The following is a 17,288-nucleotide window of genomic DNA, read 5'->3' as shown; positions in this document are numbered from 1 at the left end:
TTGACTGCTCTGATATCATTTGTCATGACCTTAGGATTTAGCTAGGGTCTTAGAAGGAATTGGAAGGAATTTGGGGAAGAACAGAGAAGAAATGAGGGGGGAGATTGAACAAAATTAGGGAGAAAGTTAAGTGAAATGAGAGGGAGAATGAAGAGAAATTTAGAGAGGAAAATGAGAGTTTCATTAATCAATTCAAGCATAATCATCTCTTTTTACAATGGGCATTTTTATAGGCATAGGTAGCTCTTTAACTAATTTCTAACAGTATCCATGTGCTCCTAACAAACAATCAAATATCTCCTAACAAACTAATATAAGCATATAACAATATTACCCCTTTATTATATCCCTATCATAGTATTACCTTTTTAATCTTCCTAGGGACATGACAACTCCTTTCATCTCTCTTTAATCGCTCCTTCATTCACTAAAGCATTTTGGTTTTCATCTTTTATGCATTTCATTTGGTTTAGATACTCTGTTTTTCTTTCTTTTGCTTTAGCTAATTTATATATATTCCTTTCTCTTTCTTTTGTATCAAGTCGTTTATATAGATTCTCGTATACTTTTGACATTCCTTTATTAACAGCTCTTTTTGCTGCATTTTTGGCTTTATAATTTTTTTTGGTATTTTTCATTGCTGCATTGATATATAGCCTTATACCAAGTTTTCTTATTTATAATTTTCAATTGTATCTCTTCATTTCACCACTAAAACTCCTTAAGGTTTGGGGCTCTACCATTTGTCTCTCCAAGGGCTACCTTTGCCGTGCTTCTCAGGATATTAGCAATTTCCCTCCACATTTGGTTTGTCTGTCCTTCTCCATTCCATTCCTTTCTACCCCTTAATTTTTATTTGAAGATTATTTGTTGCTAGGGAAATAAGACATACGGTGATTTTTAGCAAACTGACATGACTCACATTTTAAATGAGATGAGGAGGAAAATGGGGAGACAACTTCTTCAAAGTTGATAAGGGTGTCCTAGACGATAATGGAGATCAAGAGGGGAGAGGACACTGGAGCAAGCGACTGGTTGTGGGACTGATGGTGTAGAAGTAGCGTCAAGAAGATACAGGTCCTCGGATTCATACCCATGACTAATAATCTTCTTTGTCATAAGATCTTGAAAGACACAACGAGTAGGAAAAAATGAGACACAACAGTTAAGGATACGAGTAAGTTTGCTAACATAGAGTAAATTAGAAGAGAAATCAAGGAGGCATAAAATATTTTTTAAGAGTCCTATCTTGTTTTTTTGCCCGATAAAACTCCGTATAGATATTTACAGAAAAAAAAAAAAACTCCTTATTGACATCATAGATGCGTGAAACATTACCTTTACCAAAGTATAGTGTCAAGACCCTAAGGATCCCAAGGCTATAATTGTTCATTATAATAGTAGTTAGTTTACATGCATTTACTATATTATACTCTAGGTTGCTGAGAATAGTTGTACCTTTCAGTTAGATAGGTTGGAACAACCTATAAATAAGCTGTATCACCTAGAGATTGTCATATTTGAATTGATAATTGAATTCAGTCATTTCCCTGTAGGAATTCTCTCTCTTGATTTCCTTCTCATTTCTCTCTAATCCCTCCCTCGTTTGTTGTTTTTTTTGAATATCTTCCGTTATTCTTCTGATATCTCCCTTGTTTCTTCTAGTTATTCCCTACCTTCTGTTTTCTCTCGGATTCTTCCAATTTCCTATTGAAACCCTAGGTATGTGACAAATTGATATCTAAGTTGTTGTTCCTTGACTGTTAATTTCTAATGGTTCTCGGTGTGAATTTCGAATTGACTTGAAGATAGAAGAGACAGATCGAAACCGAGCAAGCGGTCCTCAGGGAGCAGAGCTAGGCGATTCAGCGATCTCGACAGCTAGCAGAGTTAGGCGATCTTTAATCAATTCATAACAACAAATTTTGCTCATTCTTGTTCAAAATTGAAGGAGAAGCAAGCCAAGCAAGTTTTGACTGTGATTTCGTCGTACTTTATTAACGCGATAGAACTGACAGACTTTGGTTGTTGCAGTCGCGATTCAGGAAGGCGACCGTAGAGAATTAACTTTGTAACCCTAGGCGATTGTTGTTCGATCTTTAGGAGAGTTGATCAGAGCAAGGTCCTTGGCCGACGATCTCAATCATGATCTCACTTCTGATGGCAGACGACACCCAGATGAAACAAATGGAACTGGCTAAATGGAAGCAATCCTCTGTGGGGGGGGGGGGGGTTACAAAACATTCAAGCAGCCTACAAACTGAATGGAAGGAATTACTTGAAGTGGTCTCAGTTGATCTGAATGTTTTTGAAGGGTAGAGGGAAGCTAAATCACCTACTTGGAATCGGGCCTAAGGAGGATGATCTTACGTATGTAGCTTGGGATGAAGAGGACTCTTTTGTCATGTCCTAGCTTTGGAACTCCATGCTGCCAGCGATTAGTGACATAGTTATGTTTGTTAAGACTACTAAGGAGATTTGGGATGCTGTGAAGCTCACTTACTTCAAAGTACACGATGCTGCTAAGATCTATGAGATCAAGACCAAAGTAGTAGGCACCAAGCAAGGCTCTCGGTCCATCATTGAGTATGCAAATCTCTTGCAAACATTGTGGCAAGAGTTGGATCACTACCAATGCATTCAGATGAAATGCAGCGAAGATGCGGCTTTACAAAAAATGTTTGTCGAAAAAGAAAGAACTTATGACTTTCTTGCAGGTTTACTAAACTTGAAGTGTGATGCAGTGAGAGTCTAGATCCTTGGAAAGAAAGATCTGCCCTTTTTAAATGAGGCAATCTCCATTGTGTGTGTAAAGGGAGGACAGAAAGGAGTGATGCTTTATGCTTCTCCTATAGATAGCTCAACCCTCATAACCTTGGGTTCTAGCCTGGATAAATTGCCTAAAGAGGAAAGGAAGGTGTCAGACTTGTCCAAGATGACCAATAGGGACTCACTGTGGTGCACCTATTGCAAGAAGCCCCGACATACCATAGAGAAGTGTTGGAAACTCCATGGTAAGCCACCCAAGAGTGGACAATCAAAGAGCCAAGGATAGGTGTTTATGGCCAGTGGCCATCAACCTACTAAAGGAAAAGCTCTAGATCAGATAGATGCAATGGAGCTCAATCAGGAAGAGATTGAGAAGCCGAGGAATATGTTGGAGTCATTGGAAAAGGAACTTGGGACAAGTGCATACACTCTAGTGTTCATTGGTGTATCTTCATCTTCTCTTACCTTTCATGCTTTAGATAGAACCCTTCCAAATACCCATTCTTGACTTTGGAGCTACAGACCATATGACATGTTCTTCACACCGATTCATATCTTGTACACCATGTTCTAGCTCAAGAAAAATAACTATGGGAGATGGATCATTAACCACTGTGGTTTGCCAAGGAGATGTCTTTATAAATAGGCATCTCACCCTTAAAAATGTTCTTCATGTCGCTTCACTTTTTGCAAACCTTGTGTCCATCCAAAAGCTCACCACGGATGCTAATTGTTGTGTCATCTTTTATTGAACTTTTTGTGAATTTCAAAAATACTAAATAATATAAAATTTCTAAATCTTAAGTCCATCATTTGTCATCATTCATCCATAATCAAAATTTCAAACATTAATTTATATATAATGTAAATTCTCATAAGTCAATTTTAACCTAATATAAATAAAAATAACATAAATTGTTAAACATCTAACTTCATGTGGACTGGAAACTGATTAATTTAGGAGAATATGATTTCATTAAATAGACAAGGAAGACCATAAGAGTGAGCAACCCTTATATTGGAAGTTAATGGGGCAGTCCGGCAGATTTGGTAGCTCGTATGGGGAATAAAGTTGGGGGGCTTTGCTATCACTTGTTTAAAGTTTGTTGAGTTTACCACTGAGTGTACTAAGTTTACAATATTAAATCGCGAGTCAACTCCAATTCTATGAAAATCTGAGTTTATGGGCAAGTTGACTTGTTTAAAGTTACGTGACTTGTAAACTTATACGAGTTGACTCGCGAGTTTAATAACAATGATTGTAATCGGTAATGATATGGAAGGAATGGAAACATTGGGAGGATGTCTTGTCAAGGAGTTTGAAATAAAAGAATTGGGCATATTGAAGTACTTTTTTTGGGAATAAAAGTGGCTTATTCTATGGAAGAAATTTTTATTTCCCAACAGACATACATACTTGATCTATTGACATAAATTGTGATGTTGGGAAGCAAGGCTGTTGACACACCTATTGAGCCTAATCGTCGGTTAGGAGAGGTCCCAGAGGATGGTGGTAGACAAAGGTTCTATTAGAGGCTAGTGGGGAGACTCATTTATCTAGCATATACTCGGCCAGATATTGCTTATGTAGTGAGTGTAGTCAATCAGTTCATGCACAGCCCTAAGGAAACTCACTTAAAAGCAGTATACGGGATCTTGCATTATTTAATGTGGACTCCCGAAAATGGTGTACTATTCAGAAGGGGGAAAGAGCTGTCTCTTGAAACCTATACAGATGTAGATTATACAGGGTCCGTGGTTGATAGAAGGTCTACATTAGGATATTGCACATTCTTAGGAGGTAATCTTGTGATTTGGAGAAGTAATAAGAAAAATGTTGTGGCTAGGTCAAATGCTGAAGTAGAGTTCAGGTCAATGGCCTTAGGAATTTGTGAATTACTATGGATTAAGATACTATTGGATGACCTAAAGATCAAGTGGACAGCACCTATGAGATTTTACTATGACAATAAATCAGCTATTAGCATAGCTCACAATCCAATTCAACATGACCGAACAAAACATGTTGAAGTGGATAAGCACTTCATTAAAGAGAAACTAGATAGTGGACTGATTTGCACCCCATTTATACCTACGGGTGATCAACTTGTAGATATCTTAACAAAAAGGTCTATCAGGAGCTGTGTGTCAAAGATTACTAAGCAAGATTGGAATGCACGATATTCACTCACAATTTTGAGGGGGTGTGTTGGAAACTACCACGAACTCTTGTCTATATTTTGGGATTGATATGCTTGATCTATCTTTATATATTTTTGTGCTAAACCTCCTAGAAGATCATATCTTGATTATATGTTCTAGTTGTATCCTAGATTGTATATATTTTCAAATCTAGATTAGGAAACTGTCTATTGTGGTAGAACATTTTGTATATATATTCATGCAACCCTACAAGGGGAATGAGATTGATTTTTCAGCCACTTTTGACAGAATTCATGTAGCCACCCCCATATAGTGGATTTAGGATTGTGATGTTGCAATCCAAATTTGTTATTCAAACTTCATGCTTAGTTGAACAAACTGTTTTTTTAGTTTCTTACCTTGATGGCCACAGAACATGTACTTATCTATATGTATGGTAAATTGACCATAGAACCCTTGCAGTTTGGGTCATTTGCATGAAGACCTTTTGTGGTTTATTTTTGTCTTTGGAGGTCTTTGTGATTTTTCCTTTTTGCTCAGAGACCTCATTTGTTAGTTTTAAGCACATAGGCATCAGTTAAAATCAAATTAATTAAATTTAACCAAAATGAAGCAAAAAAATAACAGAACAGAATATCGACAAGGGAACCAGCCATGCTTCCATTTCATATCTGCTTTCTCCTCTGTTACTGGTAAGTGATTTTATTATCTTCTCCAACACAATGTTTCATCATGGCTTGTTCTTTGAGGAAGAATAATTTCCAGCAAGACTTGGGAGTCTCCTGCTTGGTAGCAATCTGGTCGTGCATCACCTCCTCCATCAAAATCTTCTTCTTTCTAGAAGCATCTTTTCAGGTGACAAAAACTCACTTCCAATCTGGTCCATTCAGGCGATATGTCTTCTACTGGTTGTCTACCTCCATCAGCGAAACAACAAAGTTTTCACCATAATCATCTGTAACTGGTTGTTTCTGTTTGATTTGTTGCGGTGAGTTATTGTTCAATCTAGTATCCTTATTTGGTTGCAAAACGATAAGATAGTGAGAATATTGAAGATCTCATATGGTTGAAGGAGAATATCATACATATTCTATTATTGATGCAAGGGGCAATTTTTTCAGCTTTTTTTTTTATTTTTTGGCTGGAACCATCAGAACGGTTCCAGTGGTCCTAGATCCATCACTGTTCTATTCTTGGATTTATTATTATTATTATTATTATTATTATTATTATTATTATTATTATTATTATTATTATTATTATTATTATTCTTTTGTAAATTCAATTTAATTTGACTTTAATTAGTTTGGGCTTAAGATTAACAGAGAAGGTGTCTGAGCCAAAAAGGTATATCACAGAGACCTTCAAGGACAAAAATAATGGTGGGTCTCTGTGGAAAAAAACCCAAACCATAGAGGGTTGGAATCCCTTATGTATATATCATAATATCCTCTTAAGTGTTGGAGACTAAGAACTGTACTGGTAATTGCTTGCTGCAAAATTATTTATGGCAATAAGTTATACTCGTTGAAGTGCATGACTAAACACTTAATGTTAGAAAAAAATTGGTGTGTGCTGAGGTTTGTCAGGACACAGGATACTCATGTCAAGGTTAAGAATCTCATGTTTTGCATTTTAGTTTACTAGCCTTTAGACATTTGACTGCCTTTAAAATCAAGTTATACATATTTGGTTGGTTGTGTTGACTTTGTAAGTTTTATATATTCATCTAGGAATATAATGCTTATGCACCAAATTTTGTGTTTCTTTCTTTTTTTCTTTCTTTTTTTTGCTAAGAATTTTGTGTAAATTAGTTGGATTACACCTATCTGATTTTTGGTCCAAACATGGGAGTTTATATGTACGTTCTTTCTTTTCTTATTTCATCAAGTACATAACAGACTTGGTGCTTGTACTAAAGCTTTACTTATATTCTTTTATGCCAGAGAACATTAAGTGCTCATTCATGTGCTAGCCTTTTTTTTAGCTCTCTTAATGACTTTATTCTTATATTTTGATAACTTATTTTAGCACTGGGCATTTACCCTCTGTTTGGAATTAGGATTTTTCAATGAAAAAGGAAAATGAAAAAAAAGGAAATAACTTATGTGCATACCCTTTTTACATGCACATAAGAACATTTATTTTCCTTTTCTTCCAGAACTTTTAGTTTGAAGCATGGTCAGGAGAACAAAATTTTGGTGGCCCACTTGCTATTGAGTTGTTGATATTCTTGTTATTGCTTTGTATCATATCTTGTCAATCTTATTTTCATCTCCTAAAACTGCGTGTCTCTGTCTATGTGGTTGTTTCCAAATTGTAATAATTAACAATAATAGTATATCCTTTTCTTAGTAAAACCTGAAAACTCAAAAACCTTTAGAAGCGATGCTGTTAATTTAGTGCTTTGAAAGTAACCTGGCTAATGAACATTTATCAATCACCAAGTTTACTAATTTCAGTATCAATCAGGGAATGTTGACTGCTTGTTAGCTATTTGAATAATGCTGTTTCACTGTAATATTAATCCATTGTGCCTGGTGATTTTTCATGATCTTATGGACAATAATGTGTAGTCATTTATTTGGTTAAATGGCACTATAATCAGTGTTAATATTTTATAGGTCGGATGGGAAAGAAGTGATGGTGGATAATAAATATCTGAAGGCTAACTATCCACTTCTGGTAACTACTTATCCTGGCTAGTTTATTTCTTTCTTCTTCATAATTATTCTTGGAGTTTAGTCAATTTGTTTTCTGATTTTTTAGTAATCCTACAAGATTAGTATTGTGGCCATCCTGCCCAAGGAAAAAGAAAAAAGAGGGGGGGGGGTTATTATTATTATTTTTCGGAATGTGACTACTTATTAGGTGGTTTGTCAGGTGACAAAAAAAAGAAAAGAAAAAAGACTAGTGCTAACCAGTCTGTTTGGAATGTTATACTGTTGGGATTCTGTTGGAGTATTGCCCACTCAGCCCGATCTCATCTGGAATTCGAAGGCCTTTCGCAAGTGCCTCCATGGGCTGGGGGCTTTTCTTTCTTAGTCCCACTTGTTATGTTTATTCTCTTTGTATTAATTGTCTGACAGTTGATACTCCTCGCATATGTTCTCAGTAATGAGGTTTTCTTTGTAACCATTTCTTCTCTATGGTATCAGTTGATCAACTTCTATGAGCAACATCTCCGCTACAACAACGCTGCGCCATGAGCACAGAGACCATTATGAACGAGAATATGTGGATGCTGAAATCAGGCTATCTGTGGCTTCTTTCACATTTAGTGTTGTAGTTTGTAGCTGGATGCTAGTAGTACAGGTTAACCGATGCAGTTTGGCCAGGCGTTAGATAGCACAGTGCTGACTTGTACAGCAGAAAACTCTTGTTTATTTGTCTTCAGCCCCCCCTCCCCTCTTCTGTATGAGTATGAATGCCAGGCTTATTGACCTACTTTTTGATGGTATTATTTGGGCAATCTCACATGAAAATGGTGTCTTTAACACAGACATGATGGTGACCATTTGTTTCCCTCTAGGCTAGGTGTTGTCATATTCCCAGTTTTCTTCCATTTGTTCTGCAGTAATATCTAAAAATACAGGGCTGGATCGTCTGTTTTAGTTCTCTCAAGCATTCATGATTCAGGGTTGTCAATATAAAGGATCATGTTTAAGATGCTTCCATAGTTCAGGTTATCTAGGTGTTTCAAAGGTTCAAATTACCCTTCAACTTTTTCATTTAGGTCAATTGAGTCCAAAATTAAGTTATGGGCTAAATAAAATCAGATCTTTTATTTTCAGGTTAAATAAATCTAATTTTTTACCTGTTTTTGTGCATGGCTTGCACATGTTGCTAACCTTAAGAAAAAAAAAAAAAGATAAGGAAAAGAAAAGTCCTAAATTTCTTATCTTTCATCCAAAACTAAAGTTTAAACTTCTCTCATCTTCCAACCAAAATTGAAGGTCATATAATTGATAGACTTATTGGCGAGATTGGGTTGAAATTTTTTCATTGCATCAAGACGATGCTACAATAACAATTTGTCTGACTTCGACCACAAGAGGTGTGTTAAGTATTCTCATTGTGGTGTGAAAGAGATTAATGTAACAAATATAGGCGGAGAGTTTATGTATTGGTTTTCTGTTTATTGTGTTCATGGATTATATTTGTGATCGTTGGTTTTGCTTGAAATAGGGTAGAAGTTGTGGTAATTTTTCAATTCGGTTGAATGATTCAATCGAGAATTTTATGGTTTAAGGAAAACTTTTTACATCTTTAGAAAAATGGTTGTTTTTTTTAAAATTCAGTCTAAATATTTTGCATTATCTCGACAGTTTCATGTAAACGATCGATTATTTTATCAAATAAGTTAACAATTTTGAAAAATTTTCAACATGTTACAATAGTGGTCGACATTTTTTAAATTTACACAAATTACAAAGTGTAAAGATGCCCTATCAACAGTTCACAAGAGCGATCAATTGTTTATGCTCTAAGGCTAAAAATGGTTTGACTCTTTTGACAAATAGGTTGACAAGGTTTTTTCTTCCCTTCTTATGCACTGCATTCAAGGTGCGTGAGTCATGCATGGGAGCAGGCAAAAATTAGAATTGTTTGGCCATTAAATAAAAGATTTGACTTTATTTGGGGTATAACTTCATTTTAGACTTAATTGTCCTAATTGAAAAAGTTGGTAGTCGATTTGAATCTTTTTCTATAATGTTATTCTTGTGGTGGTGATCGTATATTGCTTTTAATCTCATTTTAGAGTCCCATTTTGTTACATAACAACACTATCATTCGTGTTGGTTTAGAGTTTTAGACGATTGAAATATATAATAAGTTTTTGTATATGATACATATGATTTAGAAAACAAAAATGTCTCATGAAGGAGGTAGCAGGCAATAGCCAACAGTCTTGCCTTATTGATACACTTCAATTTTTTTTCCCCTCACTACATCATGTGCTAGACAAGAGATTGTAACTTAAAATTAATACATATACATCCGTAATTTACAAAGTATGATGTAAAAAAATTAAAGATAATAAGCTGAAATAGTATTTTTGATAAACTAATTATACTTCAACATATTTATTTATAAATAAAATATTTTTTTATTACATCATTGTGTCTCTTTTTATTTATAACATCTTACATTATATTTAGAGATTTCGTTTTATTATATCTCTGATTCATCCACCACGTGGATTTAGGCAAAATCCACAACTTAGTAGATGATGAATACCTGAAAGATTTGCTGCCTTGTAGAAAAGAATGTGTGGGGATTGGAAATTGCCAAATAGTTAGATTTTTTATATGAAGTAATTAAAAAATAATCCAATATCTATAGATATGACTTCTCTTCTTTGTGATTTTGCAATATCGATATGAGAACATAATTTTTGATATTTCTAAAAATCTCTCTATACTATATTTAGAAAAATCATTTTAATTCTTAAGTTTTAGTTGTAATATCAGTTATAACTCTTACAATAATGCGTGGCACTGTAAAACTTTTATTTACAAAGTAAATAAATCAGTCACTTTCACTTTTAGATCCCAAAACCCTACGTGTTTGTATGCCATATTTTTCTAATATATTATTGAGTATCGTAAACATGTACATGGGCATGCATGTGGTAATCAAAATCTGTAAACTTTATGAAAATACTGTAAGGGGTTAGTTCATGTTGCATAATTGCATTCAATCCCAGCTTTGGATTTCCCCTTAGAATGCAATCATGATTTTTTATTCAATTCAATTCGGGACAAACTTTCCTTTTCTTGACACAGATTTGTGACAATTTCCTGCATTCTCTATGTTCAAGTCTTCTTTAAATATATGGATAAGGTCGCCATTACAGTTTCGTAAAAACAAGATTATTCCAAACCCAAATAAACCACAAGCACAAGAGTTCAAATGCTCAGAAAACAACTCATAGACATTACAATTATTTTAACAAAGTTGGTTTTGTTTGGGCTTAAAGTTGTTGCTATGGATCAACAACTCAGCAGTATGTCCGAAGTGAAAGCACCAATCTTGCTTTAGTCACTGCCCCCTCCAACCAACACCACAGTATGTAAATTACTCTCCTAAATTCTTCCACCATTACCAGGAAACAAAGAAGATGAGAAGCAGAGGGCCATCGCCACTGGTTCCCCTTCTAATGGTGGTGGTCCTCAGCCTGGTCGTCTTCGGCCCCTTCATGCAATCTGTGACTGAAGCTGTTGAGCCTCTGATGGAGCTATTTGGGGGAGATGATGAAGGTGACAGCAACTTCATTATGCTGTTTCTTCTGGTTGTGTTGTTGCTGCTGATACATTTCCTCGCCGACTTCTTCCCGACGCTGAACCTTGGCGGTTCCCAGGCTCAGCGGGGCGATGGCTCTGACTACGATAGTGAAGGGTTTGGATTGGGAACATTATTTTTTGTTGTGCTCTTCTTCATTCTGTATTATTTCCTGTGGGCTGCTGATGAAATTGATGAATGACATGTCTCAAGAGCTATTGACATGGAATTGAAGTTGTCAAAGTTCTGTTTGACTTGATTTAGTTTTCAACTATTTTTTAGGAAGTCTTTGTTATGTAACGTGCAGCAAATTTTGTTGCACTTTTTAAATTTTTTTCTGTTTTAAATAAGTGCTTTGATTATCAATAAAATATAGATTTAAGAAGTCCATAAAATACTAACAAATTGTATCAGAGCGTATATCTTGAGGTACTTGTGAGTTGAGAGAAACCAAAAAAACATATTCACAAACACTCAAATTCAAGCCAACAATCTGCAAAGATGGAAGCAGAATCAAGTCACGGAATGTCGATATCACCGATATTTGGTGACGACAACTATCAGGTATGGGTTATTAAAATGAAAGTCCATCTCAAGACACATGATCTTTGGGAAACAATTGAGGAAGATTACGTAGTTGCTGATTTGCCAGCCAATCCAACTGTGAACTAAATAAAGATTCACAATGAGAGGAAGACAAGGAAGGCTAAAGCCATGACTTGTATATTGCAGTTTCTCCCAATATTTTCACAAAAATCATGAACTTGCCTTCAACAAAAGCCATTTGGTATTATATATCTCAAAGAAGAATATCAAGATAATGAACGAGCAAAGAATATGCAAGTGTTAAACTAGATCAGAGAGTTTGAAATGCAAAGAATGAAGGAGTCAGAAACTGTGAAGGAGTACACTGATATGTTGCTTAGTGTAATGTCCCGAGTAAAAAATGAATAAATATATAATTATTTCATGAAATATAGCACATTTGGTAGCGATAATGGAATCTAGGAGATAGTTTAAGTGTACAGAATAACCGAATCGATAGAAGGGAGTAACCCGGATGCACATGTTTTAAAGGAAAGAAATACCCGTAGCAAGCATATTAAAATAAAATTTTTAGTGTCGAGAGGAGTTATATTTGAAACGATTTTCGGTATAGTTTCGAATCAGACTGAAAAATCGAATCGTCGTAGGAGACTTTCGAAAAGTCAACGAAACCCTTAATAGAGTCAAATTGGGCTTGATAAACAACCCTCAAGGGGTTTCGAGGTAAAACAAAGGGGTTTTTGCAAGCAAAGCATAAGTTCGGGTCAAAGTGTAATTTTTGAAATTACTTGAGGGAGGTCAAAATGATGTGTTTCCTGGAACCTCAGGGGTCAAACGAGAAATTTAGAAAATAAGGGTCTCATAAAAAATGTTGGAAAATCCAGGGGCTTTGTGGAAAGGGGCCAAAATGCAAATAAAAAATGAGATGGGTGATAATGTAATTTTCCAAAAGAGCTTGGAAGCCATGGCCGACCAAACTCCATCCCATCACCGAACTCGGCCATGAGAGGCCTTAGAAAGTGGCAAGGGACCTCGGGGCAAGGCCCTAAGACTGATCTTGGCCGACAATCGGCCTTGGCATGGTCGAAAATGGCTAAACTTTTCGGTCAAAAGTGGCTGAAAAGTTGGCCACTTAAATCGAACATTTGGGGTTCCTTTCGTAAGGCTTTGGATGGATATAAGGTAAGGGGAGACATTAGTGGTATTGGGTTATGAGAAATTAGTCATTTTGTGACTTGATTTTATGTATAAAAAGGGATCCATGGTGGTTGAAAAATTTCAGAATTTAAGCTTGAAATCGGGCATGATTAGGGGTGAATCGAGACTAATGATAGAGGGTTTTTGTTCTCGTGTTAGTGAGGATCAATACTGGAAAAAAATGGAGGGTTTTCGTGTGCGTTTGATAGGGTTTTGAGGAGTCGCCAGAAAGCAAAAACAAGTGGTCAGGGTAAGAGTTTGAAGCTCCGGTTGAGGCATCTCCGGTGCTTCTTTCAGGCACCCAAGCACACTATCTGCATCGACTAAGGGTGAGGAATTGGCCAATTTAGGAGTTGAGCATCGTCGGTGTACCGGTGCTGAAGAAGATGATCGGCGCGTGAAGCTCATGCTCCAGCCTTCACGCGTAGCCACTCGCCCTAACGCGTGCAGACGCGTGGCTAATCAGGTTTTTTTGATTTTTTTTAATATTTTCAAAATTTAATTTTAAGAATTTTTATTTAAAAATATTTGGAAAAATATTGACCTAGGCATTTATTTTGAAATACTAGAGAAAACAATTAGAGAAAAAAGGGAAGAAAATCATGAAAAAATAGGTTTTGATGATTATTTAAATAAATATTTTGGATATGGTGCTTTGGTACTTAAGGTGAAGTAATTGGTACTTTTTTCGAGATTTGGCATGAAAATCGAGATGGTACACACTTTTCGAGATTTTCTGAACTTTGTAAAAGGTAAGGGATACTTCTCAACTGAATTTAATTACCAAGCTCGAATTTAATGTAAATGATTTTAACACGTCATGTATTGATGTGAATATGTCATGTAGATTGTATTTACATATTATGATAAAATGTGCATATGTTCACGATAATATTATTGATCATGTATCACATAAGGGTTTGGGATTATAGACTGGCACCCCTGCTCTACCACGGGTGCACCCATACACCTCGATCTGGTAAAGAGATTGTAAAAATGAGGGGCAACAGTTGGGTACGGTCGACTCAAACTAAGAAAATGAATAAGATATTTTGTATAATTGCATCCATGCATGAGATATGTTTATTGTTCCCTTACTTAGATGATTCATCATCTAACTTGGGCTTTACCTCTGGAATATTTAAACATTCCAGATGTTGTTGTGGCAGATGCAAATACGAAAGATGAATGTGACGGCATTTGTTAAGTGCATAATGTAATTGATTATCAAAGTGATGTATTTAAATTTCTGCTACTTGAACTCTGAACGTTTTGAAAGTCCATGGTGTAAGAACTAATCTATGATTAATGTTGAGATGTTAGGTTCGATCTCTGCTTTCGCTATTTGTGAATGCATAGTCTATCTTATTTGATGTATAATGCTTTTCCATGCTAGATAGATGGGTAGAAATTTTGGGAGTTACATTATGTTGCGTTATATGCCTGAGAACGTGGGGTGTTACAGTTGGTATAAGAGCGAACTTTAATGAAAACTTAAGAAAGATCATTAGGAACCTATGAACTCGAGGTTTAGGAGAACCTTGAAATCTGAATAATTGTTGAAATGACAAAATGGCAGGAGATTACCTCGAGTAGTTTTGGGTGACTCACTGGATCAGTCGTTGGGTCGATAGTAAACCGGTGGCAGAAGACATCTTCGACAGCCTAAATGTCCTCGAGGATATCTTAAAGGACATACCACCCAGCAGCTACGCACGACCAAGCCTGATACATGCCCAAATGGAATTCTTGATCAATCACTTGGAGGGTGATTGGAGAACCTTAGCTGAAGGGATCCGTCACGAAAGCACTCATGTGTCTTTCTATCTTTTCTGTCAGCAACTCCATGAGGCCGCCGCCCTCATTTACGAGGAGGCCATAATAGAAGATGAAGACTCAGATGTGGAATGGGACGCCAATGAGGCAACCTTGGCCAACGAGATGGGCATCGATAACTTCAGCTCTAATGATGAGGAGGAAGGGGCGACTGTACTCGATGATCCTAATGGACCAGAAGTCGAGTCTGAAGATGAGGCAATGGATGACGATTCTTGGATTTGGAAACCAGTCAGTTCATAGAAGAAGCCTTGGACGATTCTTATTTAATAGTGTATCGATTGTGTGTTTTGTTATCTTGTTGCCTTAACTAATGTCGAATGCTGGACTCAAGAACATGAAGAAATTTTTTTTTAAAGAAATTTCCATGGAATGAGATATTGTCTTTTTTTTTTTAGATGGTAAACACTCGGCGAGCAATACAATCTATGACACCAAATCACCAAAGAGGTACTGAGGGACAAACCAATAGCATACCTGAGGGTAGCTCAAGTCAGGAGGAAGAGAGAGCAAATGGAAACCGTTTGGACCAAATCGAGAGAATCGTGGGAAGCACGGCAGGGGTCATGCAAGGGATGCAGAACCAAGGCTGACGTCCATCTTGCATGTTGGACCTATATCGCCGACAAAATCCACCCATTTTTCAAGGAAAACTGGGAGTCTATCCCAGTGAGGGAGAGTTTTGTATCGAGCAGACTGAGAAATTACTCGACCACCTCTACTATGGAGAGGACGAGAAGGTGAATTGTGCGGCTTTCATGCTGTAAGGCGAAGCTGAACGATGGTGAAAGGGAGTGAAGAGAGCTATGGCTGCCCCGACACTAGCGGGTTCACCCTATGTCAACTGGGAGCAATTCAAGGAGCTATTCAACAATAAATATTTTTCGCTTAGCTTGAGGATGGCGAATGAGAGAGAGTTCATGGATCTGAAGCAGACATGAGACATGAACGTGGCTCAATATGAGAACGCCTTTACCCGACTGATTAAATACATGCCAATATATGAGACGGACAAGAGAATCAAGGCGCAGAAGTTTCTAGGAGGGCTAAAGCTAAGGGTTTAAAAGGCCCTTAGTAATATAAGTGCGGAGTCCTATGCTGAGGTGGTATGGTAATCAATGGCTACCGAGGCTAATTGGGATCAAATTGACTCTGTTCAAGGAGCCAACTAGCAAGCCCCCAATTCTAAGTCAAGTTTTGAAAAGAAATTGGACCCCAAGAAAGTTCAGTTCAAACTTGGCAAGCCCTGCGTGAAATGCGGCAAACTACACACTGGAAGGCTCTGGAGGCAAGGGATGAACATTTGTTACAATTGTGGAGAAGTAGGTCATCTCAACCACAATTGCCCGAAGAAGGGACCTATCTGCTACAATTGTGGTTAGGTGGGACATTTGTTAAGTAATTGTTCGAAGCCAAAGCAGATAGGGCAACTGCAAGGACCAACGGAAAACCCAAGAATCCAACAAGGAATGGTGTTCAATTTGACCCGATAGGACACGAATGAGGACCCGATCGTCATTCAAGGTACCATGTTTACCTCTGGTTTTCCTATGCATGTTTTGATAGACTCATGAGCAAGTTATTCATTTATTTCGCATGCATTATCTGAAGTATTAGGGGAAGAACCAAAAAATCTAAATTGTTGAATGATAGTAGCAACCCCTATGGGGAAGCCTCTAGAAACCTTGTCAAGATATAAAAATAAGAGAATCCAGATAGGGGAAACTGTGTTCTTGGTAGATTTAATCCTCCTTGAATTTCGAGATTTCGATATAATTCTAGGGATGGATTTCTTAACCAAGTACGATGCCACCTTGGATTGTAAGGCCAAGGTAGTTAGTCTCAAGAATGGAATCTCGATTATTAAATTTCGGGGACAAGGTGAAATAAATGAAAAGAAATGGGTCTCAACCCTAAAGGTAAATAAAATGTTACGAAAGGGAGCTTTGGGTATCTAACACACATTTAAGAAAATATAAAAGTCCCTGTAGAACTAACAGATGTGTTAATTGTCAAAGAATTTGCAAATGTGTTTCCTGAGGAATTACCAAGATTGCCCCCGCAGCGGGACGTTAAATTTTTAATAGAAATTGTGTTAACCCCATCTCTATACCACCCTATAGGATGGCTCTTGTAGAATTGAGGGAATCGAAGATCCAGCTTCAAAAATTGTTGGATAAGGGATTCATTAGACCCAGTATGTCACCTTGGGGAGCGCCGATCCTTTTTGTTAAGAAGAAAGATGGAAGTTTAAGGATGTGAATAGATTATCGGCAGTTGAATAAGGTGATCATCAAGAATAAATACCTGCTTCCAAGAATTGAGGAATTATTTGACCAGTTGGAAGGTGCGAAAGTTTTTTCAAAGATAGACCTGAGATTGGGGTACTATCAATTGAGGATCAAAGCTTACGATGTACCCAAGACAACATTTTGATCTCGATATGGTCATTACGAATTCTTAGTCATGCCATTAGGATTGACTAACGCACC

The 17,288-nt window shown here is 36.8% G+C and overlaps 1 protein-coding gene across 2 annotated transcripts in view; it reads left to right on the top strand.

Annotated features, from left to right (window-relative positions):
* LOC127801501 (chromo domain protein LHP1) overlaps positions 1-17,288 on the top strand; it is a 53,973-nt gene that overhangs the window by 27,687 nt on the left and 8,998 nt on the right. The window contains exons 5-6 of one of the 2 annotated variants that reach the window (XM_052336707.1): positions 7,557-7,617; positions 8,091-8,546. In XM_052336707.1, the coding sequence (XP_052192667.1) occupies positions 7,557-7,617; positions 8,091-8,141 (112 nt within the window). In that variant the 3' untranslated portion in view covers positions 8,142-8,546. Of the gene's footprint in view, positions 1-7,556; positions 7,618-8,090; positions 8,547-17,288 lie in introns of those variants that run through there. The other variant, XM_052336708.1, reaches the window with a different exon arrangement.

Source organism: Diospyros lotus, chromosome 5, assembly GCF_014633365.1.
Source record: "Diospyros lotus cultivar Yz01 chromosome 5, ASM1463336v1, whole genome shotgun sequence".
Taxonomy (NCBI): domain Eukaryota; kingdom Viridiplantae; phylum Streptophyta; class Magnoliopsida; order Ericales; family Ebenaceae; genus Diospyros; species Diospyros lotus.
Note: the sequence above shows the minus strand (reverse complement) of the source record. Positions and strands in the feature narration are given on the sequence as shown.